The sequence below is a fragment of the Henckelia pumila genome, unplaced genomic scaffold (assembly GCF_033568475.1).
Source record: "Henckelia pumila isolate YLH828 unplaced genomic scaffold, ASM3356847v2 CTG_461:::fragment_3, whole genome shotgun sequence".
NCBI lineage: Eukaryota > Viridiplantae > Streptophyta > Magnoliopsida > Lamiales > Gesneriaceae > Henckelia > Henckelia pumila.
The window spans coordinates 3,053,808-3,068,021 of record NW_027331831.1 but is presented as its reverse complement, the minus strand read 5'-3'; the positions used below and the strand labels follow the sequence as shown (position 1 = coordinate 3,068,021).

Below are 14,214 nucleotides of genomic sequence, written 5' to 3'. Positions count from 1 at the left end.
AAAAATTTCAATCCTTTCATCTTAAATTTAAATCATATGGATTCGATAAATTTGAATTAACAAAATTAACAGACCTCAGTTTTTCCTCGTTGTATAAGAATTAAAACTTGTGGCTTTTCTATGCCATAATAAATAATAATAATTTTAATTCAAATATGGGAGGAATTTGCGTGCCACTGTTTATGCGCCTAGCAAAGTATATTACTACATCACTACATCAGCCAGAAACAGACTTAACAAGAGCAATAAACCCTTTAAATATGTGTAATTAAAAAATTATATAAATTTTAACTTTCTAAAAATACCAAACTCGTTCTTGACAGATTCAGGAGTTGGTCTTTTGTTACAGACTTTGTGCATCATTTAAAAATGAAAGTATAAACTCGAGACCACTTTATTCTTGAAATTTCTCATACCGATCACTAAACAAAGTTATCCCCAAACAACAATTCAATTCAGGCCAATTTTCATTCCACGTTAAACCAAATTACTACACCACATGGACCCTTGAGCCATCACCTTTTTCTTATCTTGACATTAAGAATCCACTCATTTCCTGCTGGCTTAGGTATAGACTTTGGTAGTCGAAGAGGAACCTTATACTCCCCCAGAGACGATAAAGGAGCAGATAGTTGCAAGTTTTCCGGTTCAATGTGCACTTGTAGTTGCCTGGAAACCTGAATTTACCAGAGAAATTAGTCACACAGGTGGCACATCAAGAAAGGAGTGCGTCTCTAAGTAACAGTAAGAAAAGCATAGCCAGGATCGATCGACACAAAGTTTAAGGTATGCTTTTATGTTTGAAGATTGAAAAATCAAACAATACCTCCGACAAAATTTCTTCTTTAGTCACCGGATCACGCACCTCGGTGCCCTTCCCTTCTACGATGAACCGTCTTATACTCTAACACAAAGGGGAAATGCAATAAATCTTTACTACCAGTTGCTTTCAACTCAAATAAATGTGAAAAAAGAAACAAAAAAAAAAAAACTCTGTAATGTAGAAAAGGGAACCAAGTGAACCACAAAACTTCGCAGCAAACAGTACATGAAGTTTAGAAAATATAACCCTTGACTTTCCTGCTGGTGACATGATACGCCCAAGTCCCAACCCATATTAGGCAACAACGATTCTAACCAAACAGAATTCAAGAAAGACAGTGATGATTGCAGCTAATAAATTAAACTATGAACGATCTTAAAAGATTCAACACACCTCCCTACGAATTTGAAACAAAAATTTGTGAGATACAAGTGCTTTGTTGCATGTAGAAAAAGTGCAAATTAAGACAGCTATATAAAGAGGAAATAGACTTCCAATGATGAAACTGCGAGAACTTTTAGGTCATCGAAGACACCTTTCCAGCATTTTTATGGGACACTTAAAGCTTCAAGTATGACATACTGACCAGTTTTGCATTTGCAAGGCGATTCGCTGCTGCCTGGAACTCTTTCATGTTGTTTTCCTCAGTCTTTGTAACTACTTTAACCTCTTCGACTTCCTTAGGCTGGTAAATCTGATCAAAGAAACGACAAGGTAGTAATCAAACACTATCTGATTCTGATTACATGTCAAGTTGTCAACACATAGAGTGCTGAGCTTCTTAAAACAATTTAACTCGTAACTATGGGAAAAAGAAGAAAAATGGCATGTCAATTGCAAGTATTAAATACTTTAGTCTTTAAGTAGTGTAATATTTCAATATTAGATGAAGTCCTGCCAACAGAATACAGTACGTAAATGGATTACAAAACTTTTATGGGAGAAAGAGTGTATTCATATTTTCTTAGAACAAGTTAGGAAGAAGAATTTTTTTTCCCACATTCTTCTCTCCTTTCACTGATTGCCCTTCCATCATCCATGTGCATTCATGAACAAAAAAGTCAGAGTGGGCTGAGTGAAAAGGGATAAACATTTTAACGTGTAATTCAACTCTCATGTGGCTATGTAGGAAGCATTCATTGAGTTTCTTATAGAAAAATTAAAATAATTTGAGATTCACAAGTAAAAACATCTCTACCACAAAACTCACAGGATATGATACTCATTCACAATGTTGGACAGAGCTGAGGGCAGAAATCAGCGAAAATGGCGAAAAAAAATTCAAACTTCAATGGCGATCTTTTCAAAAAATGTAAGATTTCTCCACTAAAAGACACAAGTTCTCCAAAAATTTCTAGTATCCACTATTACCAATGGATACGAGCTGCATCAATCGCAGATCACCTAAAGTTTGACATGGCAAAACCAAAACAATCCACAGCAACGCTTTATAAATAGAAAGAAACAAGATTTTGGAGTCTCCTTGATATTTATTAAAGACTTGGCACAATTCGAAATTCAATTAACCCGGATCAAAACAAAGAAATAATTCCAATTTCAATCACACAGCTCACACAATAAAATTGATGAACTCTAAAAAATGGCAATCAAAATAGAGCAAGAGATACCTTGCGCTGGTCACGAATGAGATGCGCAAACTTGTCAATATTAGGAACAGCTAATAACTTTGGCATCAAATGGTTCCGGAAATACCCCGGCGCCACTTTAACAGTTTCTCCAGCTTTCCCGAGCTTGTCAATCGTCTAAATCACCCAAAAAAAATACAGTCACGCGCACCATTTTGAAACAATTTGGAAAACACTTGAAAAATTTATGGGATTGAGGCACTAACAGTTGTCAGAATGACTTCCAGCTTGCGATATCGAACTCCTTGAGCAGCGTAAAACAGCGGGTGGTGTAGCATTTCATTCGATCCCCGCCGCAGAATATTTTTACCGTATTGCAGATAAGCCATTGTTATTTGTCGAGGCTCAAAGGTCCACCAAATACAGCTCTAAACTAAAAAAACAAAAGGTAAAAATATTGAAGAAATATGATGATAATCTGACACCGAGGTGCAGCGACGCGGCGGTGAGGAGAAGCGGCGCCGGCTGAAAGGTTAGGTTACGGTGTTGGCTCGTGTTTTACATTTCGATAATTAAACAAACAGGAGCATATAATAATAAATTATCCTAAAATTCTTTTTTTTTTAATTTAAAATATGATCTACTTTTTATGGCGTGGGAATCCGCGTTCGTTACTTTTTTTTATACATATCGGTTAAAATTCGAAGTAATACAATAGCTTGTGAAATACGCAATTCAGGTAAACCGCATTGTGCAAACTTTTTATACCGGCTAGTCCAAAAAAATATTAGTAAGAAAAATCGAATATTTGATCAATGATCGATCAAGTATTTACTTACTCCATCAATTTGAATATCAGATTGACGCATTTCCATCGTTTTTAATCCCATATTTCAACCCTCGATGCAACTTAAATGTCATCCATTTTATATTTTTAGCTCAAACTATTGAAACAAATATGTCAATACTACTACTCGTGCCAAGTAACAAGACTATATTTCTCTTTTCATATATCTCAAATATATAATTCAGTAATTTATAAGTCATAATCATCAAACATTACTTCAAATATTATATTTACATTTTTACTTATTTGATTTGATTATTACATCCTCCCACAAGTATTTTCAAAAAAGTACATGTACTTCATTTTTTTTTCTCAAAAAAACACGTATACGTACTTGCAAACATTAGACCAATGAATGACCAAGGATCAAATATCAAAACGAAAATTGATTAAAATTGATAAAGGGCCAATTGAAGACCCGGGATCGGTTCATAATACTCTTGAATCTAGACCGTTAAATCGGTTGCATTTCTTCTGGCCATTACTCCATCCTATCATCCTTAACCAACCTTAACCAATCAAAGTAAAATACACCAAGAAAATTCCTCAATCATTTCCTTTCGGTTTTCTTCCCACACCAAATGGCCTTATGCAGTAGTTCTCAGCTGCATATGTTCCTAGTACACAGGATCTGCTGCAATTACGGTTGCCAACGAATAACCAAAAAGAATGTTAGAGTAAAGGGTGGAGGAGGAGGAGACCGAAGGTTGTGCTCCGCAATCGCAATAGACGCGCCGCCGTCTGCTCTGGGGAGCGTGGCTGAGATTCGGTGGGGTTCTGTCAAATTAAAAGGAGCCCGCGATGAGATGGAAGACGAAACAGTGATTATCAATTCTGATGGGTTTTCTTATGCTGCTGTTCTTGATGGGCACTGTGGATTCTCTTCTGCTAAGTTCCTAAGGTTTGCCCAATAGTTAAATACCAAAGTTTTCAATTCTTTTTTAAGTGTGATTTTGCAGTATTAGTTTATATTTTGAGTTCCTTGGAGTGGTAATTTGTTTCGTGCTTATTAAGGATTATAACATCATTCGTATAAAAATGATATCTTGTTATTCTGTTTGGTTTCCAATCGGAAATAAGGGCACGCCGTTGATTTTTAATTGCAGGGAAGAGTTATACAAAGAATGTGTTGCAGCATTACAAGGAGGGCATCTCTTAAATGGAAGTGATTTCAAAGCAATCAAGAAAGCATTGACAGAAGCTTTTGAAAATGCTGATGCAGCATTATTGAAATGGTGAGAAAATTATATTAATTCAAATCTGTTTGAAAAACATGTCATCATCAAATGTCTAAATAGTCTATATTTTGCTTTTATATGATGCTTGATTGTATTGAAGGATTTATTTTGTAAAGGCTTGAGACGAGCAACGAAGAAATCGAGTCTGGCACGACGGCAACTGTTATTTTCGTGCGGGAAGATGTTGTGTTTATTTCACATGTTGGCGATTCATGTGTGGTAGGAGCTCTTTTTTTGGGATCATTTTCGATTTCGCCTTTCTCTTAACTATGCTGAGCATTTGCTTGACGAAGTAGATTCTATGAACTTTCTTGCCTAAGGTACTCTCAAAATCAGGGAAGGCTGAAGTTTTGACAAATTCTCATCGGCCTTATGGGAACAACGCAGTTTCTCGTCAAGAGATTAAACGAATTAATGAAGCTGGTGGATGGGTGTGTTCTTTTATACCTTTTCAGTCAATTTAAATCCATCATTAATCATATATTAGATCAAAGAGTATGAAAAGAAGTGCATATTTTTGTTCCTAAATAGAACAGAACTTGGAATTTTAGTGATTTCGATGATGTTCAAGCAAGGATAGTGTTGAATTTTTTCTAGATGTCTACAGATTGTAAACGGAAGAATCTGCGGGGATATATCTGTGTCCCGTGCTTTCGGTGACATGCGTTTCAAGAACAAAAAATACGAGTAAGGATTTCCAACTTTTCCTCTCAAACGACTGCCACTTCATCTGTTCGATCACATTGTTTCTCTTAAATGAAAAAAAGGATGCTTGAGAAGGGAGTTGAGGAAGGCCGGTGGACGGAAAAATTCGTATCTAGGTACATACAGATAAATCATTTCTAAAATTCCAAATTTTGAGAATAAATGCCAATCTAGGATGATTTGTGCTGACCATTTCAGCAGATAACATAGTTAGTATTTCATGTCATGATTTTTCAGGATACGATTCAACGGAGACTTAGTCGTTGCATCACCCGATGTTTCTCAAGTATCTCTAGGACCAGATGCCGAATTTATATTATTAGCATCTGATGGCTTGTGGGATTACATTAAAAGGTCAGATACTTACTTTCTACAGCTTAGAACAGTAAAATATTGTAACAAATTATGCGTTGTTGCAGTTCGGAAGCTGTTAACTTTGTTAGAAATCATCTTCGCCAGCATGGAGATGTGCAGGTAATCTAATTAGTTCATGCTGTCATGGCTTAAAATTTTTTATGGTTCTGAATCAAGAAAAGCGCGTAACCTGTTTTATTTTCTTTTCTTTTTATTTTCCGAGCAGATGGCTTCTGAAGCTCTAGCCCAGCTGGCTTTGGTAATGTTCCCCCAAAACTTAACAATTTTTCAATGCATAAGATCAAATTATCACTATAACATGAAATAAAATCTGTTCTGCAGAACCGATACTCGCAAGATAATGTGAGCATTATCATTGCTGATCTGGGGTATGTCATATAATAGGGACTCAGTTTTCATTTGTTTCTGATCATTCTCTTGTTTTTTGTTTTCCTGGCTAAGTTTTTGTTCTTGGAACTGCGTATTTGAGCAGGCGAACGGAATGGCAAAACTTACCCGCGCAACAACAGAATTTCGTGTATGAATGGGCTCAAGCTCTAGCTACAATCGGCATAGTGTCACTTGGAATATGGATGTCAAGTTTGTTTTCCTTTTGAATTCAAATAATGACAACCTGTACATATATACAATGTAGGATTCGTATCTAGAAGTCAATTCTCCCTCCGGTGCATCAGAGTTATGCATGTTATATTTTCCATTTTATGGAACAATTTTCCACTGAAAATGATGCTCAGAACCGATCAGTAATATATTCGACAGAAAACAGGAGAATAAGAGGCGATTCTTTGCATTTTGAATAAAATTTTCATTAAAAAAAATACCATCGATTTTCACTTGGAAGAGGATACTATCGCCATCATAGATATGTATACATTGCATCCAACAATGAGATGCTATGTTAATAGTTGGTATCAGGCATGAAATTCAAGTGATTTGGTTGATGGTTGGGTAAAGCTTGATATGATCTATATATATGCGTGACACATCTATTTCTCTACTATAAAAGTATGAATGATGGGCAAAGTTTTTGCATTGTATAATTACTACATTTCCCAAAAAAACATGAATGAATTGTATTAATTGCATGGGTATAGGTGAAAAAAATGGTGTAAAATTTAGGGTCAAATTTGGGACATTGAATTTGTGGAAACCAATGTGTGCTTATGCATTTAATTGGTGCATTTATTTAATTTTCTATCCATTGAATACAACATTTCAATGGTTGTCATCATATTCCTAAATTCATTCTTAAAAAATACAATAATGAGAAAAAAATTATAAATATAAAATTTTTCTACTATCTATTTTTTTATATAAACTATTGTTGAATTTTCTAAATGAATCATTCTAATTTTTATTAATATAAATATAAATTAAATTCATCAATATAAATAAATCAAAGATAATTATTGAAAACAAATGTCAAAATGTAATCCACATTTACCTAAATAAATTTAAAATTCAAACATAAGACTCTTAACAAGTATTAAAAAATCAATAAGAATTATTCGTAACTCAAGGTTATGCTCTCTTCAATAAATAATTATCATTGTCTTATTTAAATTTTTGATAGGTAAAAAAAAATCTCTACTATAAAAATATGAATGATGGGCAAAGTTTTTTCATTGTGAATTTATAATTTTTTTCTCAAATTGTGTATCGATAAAAAAATATGTATGGGAAATTATTGAAAAATGAGGTAAAAACAATAAAAAAAAATGGATTAAGATTTAAATTTGCTCTCAAATTGTGTATGGATCAAAAATATATATGGGCAATTATTAAAAATGAGGTAAAAATCAAGGGGGAAAAAGGGATTAAGATTTAACCTTAAGGACTGATTTATTGCATCATGACTAATGAAGATGTATTTAAGTTTTCATTTATATTCAATTATAATCTCAAAATTAATTATTAATAGACTATGTATACTATATAATATAAAATTTTACAGACAATATTTAGTCAAATATTTTTATATTGTAAAATATTTTACATTTTGATAGGTGAAAAAACCATAAAGGGTCATTGTAGTGACCCTGCATGGTATCACCTACTAACTAGAACCTAATAGCATGCATTAATCTTAATAAAGCAATAACGCTTAACAGAGTAAAACGTGCGAAAACATAACCATAATGTACATATCAGCTTAATAAAACATATCCAGGCTTAAATCTGTAATGATACAACCATATCGAATAACTTAAAAGTACACGTTATACAGCTATATCGAATCCTGCTGTATAATAAACTCCTCAAGACTCCTGCTTCCTAATCCTGCCTTGAACTACCAGCTCCGTCCATCCTGCGACCTGCCCCGTGGAATAGGGTGTCCAAGATAACAACTAGGATGTGAGCGCTAATGCCCAGTACATAAACATGAGTAAACATATATATACGATGCATGCAACATGATGACTGGTAAAGGGTCATCTGAAAAATCATGCTCAGTACCGGTGCCACATGAGTGCTGCCACCGCACCGATCAACCTCTGGGTGCAGCCACACTCGTCAAGTACATCGGAGTAGTCAGACATAAATGTTCCCGCCGTCGCGGTACTCTCAGTGACAGACTATCGAGTATAGAGCTGAGCGGCTCTATAATCAGGTACATCAAGGTATAGGCTCAACGTGTATGCACATGACATATGAATATAGAAAGCGGTAAATCATATATCATGTCATATAATAATGCCAAATAAATGCAACATATAAACATTATACTCGCTGGCAATCTCAGTCAATGTATACGTACCTCTAGGCTAGTTCAAGTATAGTAGGATCCTAGGTTTCAAGCCTATATTCAAAAGTTCATCGTATCACTACACAAGTTCTATAAGCCTTAACTAAGCTAATAAGTACTCACAAAACTTAAATAGATTCCCGGACCATACCTTCGTCCGTCGATAGCCCTTTGAAGTCGCTAGTCCCGGATGACTATAACCACTCCTTGGTTATTCCAGAACCTCTATTATAACCGATAGGACCCTCAAGTGTATAACTCACACTATATAACTGAAGAAGAAAACTCGGGAATTCATAATCAGAAATGAATCTGAAGACCCCTATTTATAGGAAAATTTTCGGACGAGTTCGGGCCCTCCGAACTGGGGTTCGGATCGTCCGATCGAACTCAATGCATGCATGCAAGCCACGTCGGGTTTGGACCGTCCGATCACCACTTCGGGTCGTCCGAAGTGTCCTAAATTCGACACTTGTCAAAAACCATGGCTGAGTAATCCTGCCTACTTGGCACAGGTGAAGTTCAGGCCGTCCGATCCTACTTCGGATCGTCCGAACTTGCCTTAACTCCGAAGTTAACAAGATCACCTTCGGAGCCCCCGGTGTGCTGAGTTCGGGCCGTCCAAAGTCCTCTTCGAACCGTCCGAACTTGCTCAGAAAATGAAAATCCAATTCTTGATTCTGAAGTTCGATTAAACCCCGGATTTGGTTAATCACCAACCTTTAATCATGTTTAACATATTATTATCTTAAAATGGAATCTGGGTTACTACATTCTCCCCGCCTTTAGATATTTCGTCCGTGAAATAAAATCTAAAGACAAATCAAGATAACAATATGAAACATCAACCATGTTTTATTACAACAACTGTAATTACATCTTTACATGGTAATCAAAAGTACAAAGCAAACAACTCAGGATATTCAGCCCGCATATAGCTCTCGGTTTCCCAAGTTGCTTCTTCAACGCCTCGGCACTGCCACTGTACCATCACAAGTGGTATAGTCTTGTTCCGAAGAACTTTCTCCTTCCTGTCTAGGATACGGAGTGGTCGTTCAACAAAAGACAGATTTGGTTCTAGCTGAATATCAGTATGCTGGATAATATGAGATTCATCAGCTATGTACTGTCGAAGTAACGACACATGAAAAACATTATATATACTGGAAAGAGATGGCGGTAACGCCAAACGATAAGCAACATCTCCAATCTTCTCCAGTATCTGGAAAGGCCCAATGAAACGAGGTGATAACTTGCCTTTCACACCAAATCTCATCACCTTCCTGAAAGGTGATACTCGCAGAAAAACATATTCATCAGGCTCGAACTGAAGTGGCCTGTGGTGAATATTAGCATAACTGGCTTGCCAATCTTGAGCAATTTTGATCCTTCGCTTGATCAAATCTACCTTATCTACAATCAGCTGTACCAACTCAGGACCCTAGACTTGTCGTTCCCCGACTTCATTCCAGAATAACAGAGTACGACATCGTCGACCGTACAATGCCTCTAAAGGTGCCATATCAATACTACGATGATAACTGTTATTGTAGGCAAATTCGATCAAAGGTAACTGATCCTGCCAAGATAAGCCAAAGTCCATAACAGAAGAACGTAGCATATCCTCCAAAGTACGAATCATCCGCTCTGATTGCCCGTCAGTCTCCGGATGATATGCAGTGCTCAAACTCAAAGTGGTACCCAACGCCTGCTGAAAACTACCCCAAAAAACGTGAGGTAAATCGCGGGTCTCTATCACTGACTATGCTCACTGGAATCCCATGCAATCGCACTATCTCCTGGACATATAAGCGTGTCATGCGATCGTAAGAATACTCCTGGTTGTAAGGAATGAAATGTGCTGATTTTGTCAACCGGTCAACGACAACCCAGATAGCATCACATTGACGTGACGTCATAGGCAAGTGGGTGACAAAATCCATAGTCACGTGCTTCCACTTCCATTCGGGAATCTCAAGATTCTGCAGTAATCCACCTGGTCGTCGGTGTTCAGCCTTGACCTGTTGACAAACCAAACATCTTGAAACAAACTGATACACACTCCGCTTCATTTCCGTCCACCAGAATCTAGTTCGCAAGTCCTTATACATTTTCATGCTTCCAGGATGAACTGATAATCGACTCATGTGAGCTTGAGAAAGAATATCATTCCTGAGCTCCGCAATATTAGGTACAACTACTCGATTAGATAAGCACAATAATCCATCTGCCTGAAAATGGAATCCAGATGTATTAACCCCATTGGCTAAACGTGCCAAACGCTGAGTCTTAACATCAGATATCTGAGCATCTCTGATCCGAGAATACAATGCTGGCTCAGATAAAATAGTATACAATCGAATCTCATTTCTTCCTTTCTTGTGCTTGAGCGTAAAACTCAAAGAACAACACTCTTGTATCATATGAGATACTTCATTAGTCTGAAGTGCATAAAGTCTCACCTGCCGACTCAAGGCATCAGCAGTAAGATTAGCAGAACCTGGATGATATTTAATTTCACAATCATAATCCTTCAAAAGATCCATTCAGCATCTCTGTCGCATATTCAACTCTGCCTGAATGAATAAATACTTCAAACTCTTGTGATCCGTGAATATCTCAAATTTCTCGCCATAAAGATAATGCCTCCAGATCTTGAGTGCAAATACAATGGCGGCTAACTCGAGATCATGTACTGGATAATTATTCTCATGCGTCTTCAACTGTCGAGAAGCATAGGCAATAACATGTCCATGATGTGTAAGAACACATCATAACCCCTGACAAGAGGCATCAGTATAGACAACATAACCTCCTGATCCAGAAGGTATAGTTAATACAGGTGCAGTAGTAAGACGTCTACGCAGCTCGTGAAATGACTCCTCACAATCCGAGGACCATATGAAGGCAACATCTTTCCGTGTAAGCTGTGTCAAAGGCCTGGCCAACTATGCAAAATTCTCGATGAACCGACGGTAATAACCCGCTAGACCCAAGAAACTTCGAATCTCAGCAACCGTCGTCGGACGAGACCAGTTCAGCACTGCCTCTATCTTACTTGGATCAACAGATATCCCTTCACTAGAAATTACATGACCGAGAAACACTACCCGATCAAGCCAGAATTCGCACTTGCTTAAATTCGCATACAACTGCTTATCTCGTAACGTCTGTAAAACAATTCTCAGATGCTATGCATGTTCATCCTTGTCATGAGAATAGACAAGAATATCATCAATGAAGACGATGACAAATCTATCCAGATATTCTCGAAATACTTGATTCATCAGATTCATAAAGACTGCCGGTGCATTCGTCAAACCGAATGGCATCACCAGAAATTCATAATGCCCGTATCTGGTCCTGAAAGCAGTCGTAGAAATATCCAAGTCTCGTACCCGCATCTGGTGGTATCCAGATATTAGGTCTATCTTCGAGTAAACAGAAGTACCCTGTAATTGATCGAACAGATCATCAATCCGCGGCAAAGGATACTTATTCTTGATGGTGACACGATTCAACTGCCTGTAGTCAATACATAATCGCATCGATTCATCCTTATTCTTGACGAACAAAATAGGTGCTCCCCACGTAGAAATACTCGGACGAATATATCCCTTATCAAGCAGATCCTGCAACTGCTGTTTCAATTCTCTCATCTCCGACGGTGCCAGACGATAAGGTGCTCGGGATATAGGCGTAGTTCCTGGTACTAGATCAATATCAAATTCAACCTCTCAAACTGGAGGAAAACCAGGAATCTCATCAGGGAATACATCAAGAAACTCACTGACTATCTGTAGCTGATCAATACCCGTACTACTCATGGACATATCAACTGCATAGATGAGGTAGCCCTCCCCACCTGACTCCAAGACATGACATGCCTTCAGAGCCAAAACAAGTGGCATCGGAGGTCGCGCACCCTCACCATAAAAATACCAGCTATCACCCTCAGCAGGATGAAACTATACCAGACGCTGATAACAATCCACAGTAGCGTGATACAAAGTCAGCATATCTATTCCCAAAATACAGTCAAAATCTGTCATCGCTAATATCATCAAATTAGCCAATAACACATTACCCTAAAACTCTAGAAGGCAACCCATCACTAGACGCTTAGTCACTACCTCCTGCTCCAACGGAGTAGATACAACTAAATCCATATCTAATGATACATAAGGTAATATATGTCTCTTAACAAAACGGCTAGAAATAAAGGAATGCGATGCTCCAGTATCAATTAAAACAAGTGCAGGAATACCACATAACAAAAAGGTACCTGCCAACATGCGATCGCTTCCCTCAGTAGCCTGGTCTTGAGACAGAGCAAACACCTGCCCTTGTGAGTGTGGACGGTAACCAGAAGAACTCTGTGGTGCTGGCAGCTGACATGGAAAAGTAGAAGCCTGAGTTCCAACTTGTGATCCCGATCCACTAGCAAAACCCATACGCTGATGACAATCTCTCCGCAGATATCCCTGCTCACCACAAATATAACAAGCACTAGTAGCCTTCCGACATGAAGCTGCAGGATGTTTCCCTCTACAGTGGCTGCAAAATTCACCTTCTTCTTCTTCTTCCCAAAACGGAATGTACCTCGTGAACCACGAGAACCAGACGAAGTAGTAGGAGTAGAAGAAGACATAGGTCCAGATTGCACAACAAATTGAGATCTAGGCTCAAAAGATCCACTAGGCTGTCTTGGCATCATCAACTATGTCCGCCTGTTGCTGGTCTCCACAAGACGGCAACGGTTCACCAAAGTCTCATAAGATGTCGGATCATCACAGACGACAACTTATGAGTATATGTCTTGATTCAAGCCTTGCAGAAAGATATCATACTTCGATGCATCACTGTCACTGATATGAGGACTGAAAGGTAGCAAATCAAGAAATTGTTGCTTATATTGATCAATAGTCATTGATCCTTGTCTCAGAGTAAGCAACTCCATCGATCGTGTCTGGCGAACAGTTGGAGGAAAATACAGTTTCTGAAACTGCTGACAGAAATCTCCCCAAGTCACCTGTCCTCTCTCAGTACGTGCCTGAGCAGCCTTGGCATCCCACCAAAAACGTGCTCGATCCTCTAGAACAAATTCTAGAACTTCCAATTTTTGCTCCTCAGTGCAATCGAAAGCTCGAAAATCACTCTCAACCGGCGCCACATGAGTGCTGCCACCGCACCGATCAACCTCTGGGTGCAGCCACACTCGTCAAGTACACCGGAGTAGTCAGACATAAATGTCCCCGCCGTCGCGGTACTCTCAGTGACAGACTATCGAGTATAGAGCTGAGCGGCTCTATAATCAGGTATATCAAGGTATAGGCTCAACGTGTATGCACATGACATATGAATATAAAAAGCGGTAAATCATATATCATGCCATATAATAATGCCAAATAAATGCAACATATAAACATATATACTCGCTGACAATCTCAGTCAATGTGTACGTACCTCTAGGCTAGTTCAAGTATAGTAGGATTCTAGATTTCAAGCCTATATTCAGAAGTTCATCGTATCACTACACAAGTTCTATAAGCTTTAACTAAGCTAATAAGTACTCCCAAAACTTAAATAGATTTTCGGACCATACCTTCGTCCGTCGATAGCCTTTTGAAGTCGCTAGTCCCGGATGACTATAACCACTCCTTGGTTATTCCAGAACCTCTATTATAACCGATAGGGCCCTCAAGTGTATAACTCACACTATATAACTGAAGAAGGAAACTCGGGAATTCGTAATCAAAAACTGGGGTTCGGATCGTCCGATCGAACTCAATGCATGCATGCAAGCCACGTCGGGTTTGGACAGTCCGATCACCACTTCGGGTCGTCCGAAGTGTCCTAAATACGACACTTGTCAAACACCATGGCTGAGTAAT

General features: G+C 38.0%; 2 protein-coding genes across 2 annotated transcripts; one reads left to right on the top strand and one right to left on the bottom strand.

Moving 5' to 3' along the window:
- Window positions 1–268: 268 nt before the first annotated feature.
- Window positions 269–2,963, bottom strand: LOC140872216 (uncharacterized). Its single transcript, XM_073275014.1, has 5 exons — window positions 2,676–2,963; window positions 2,452–2,586; window positions 1,410–1,517; window positions 827–904; window positions 269–677 (listed from the first exon to the last, which is right to left on the bottom strand). The coding sequence occupies exons 1-5, from the start codon at window positions 2,796–2,798 to the stop codon at window positions 516–518; spliced, it is 606 nt and encodes a 201-aa protein (XP_073131115.1). The 5' UTR covers window positions 2,799–2,963; the 3' UTR covers window positions 269–515.
- A 779-nt stretch (window positions 2,964–3,742) lies between these two features.
- LOC140872072 (protein phosphatase 2C 57) lies at window positions 3,743–6,235 on the top strand. The gene is made up of 11 exons (XM_073274803.1): window positions 3,743–4,157; window positions 4,363–4,491; window positions 4,611–4,713; window positions 4,815–4,925; window positions 5,102–5,181; window positions 5,262–5,315; window positions 5,437–5,553; window positions 5,619–5,673; window positions 5,780–5,812; window positions 5,896–5,942; window positions 6,047–6,235. Exons 1-11 carry the CDS (start codon window positions 3,838–3,840, stop codon window positions 6,168–6,170), a joined length of 1,173 nt encoding a protein of 390 aa, XP_073130904.1. The 5' UTR covers window positions 3,743–3,837; the 3' UTR covers window positions 6,171–6,235.
- Window positions 6,236–14,214: the final 7,979 nt, after the last annotated feature.

Bases quoted from the DNA above. Each gene is read 5' to 3' on its own strand.
- LOC140872216 (XM_073275014.1), bottom strand. From the start codon at position 2,798: ATGGCTTATCTGCAATACGGTAAAAATATTCTGCGGCGGGGATCGAAT. The intron at 2,587-2,675 runs GTTAGTGCCTCA...TGGGTGATTTAG, and splicing joins TGGAAGTCATTCTGACAACT to ACGATTGACAAGCTCGGGAA. The intron at 678-826 runs GTATTGTTTGAT...TGGTAAATTCAG, and splicing joins AAGAAGAAATTTTGTCGGAG to GTTTCCAGGCAACTACAAGT.
- LOC140872072 (XM_073274803.1), top strand. From the start codon at position 3,838: ATGGCCTTATGCAGTAGTTCTCAGCTGCATATGTTCCTAGTACACAGG. The intron at 4,158-4,362 runs GTTTGCCCAATA...TTTTAATTGCAG, and splicing joins TCTTCTGCTAAGTTCCTAAG to GGAAGAGTTATACAAAGAAT. The intron at 5,554-5,618 runs GTCAGATACTTA...GCGTTGTTGCAG, and splicing joins TTGTGGGATTACATTAAAAG to TTCGGAAGCTGTTAACTTTG.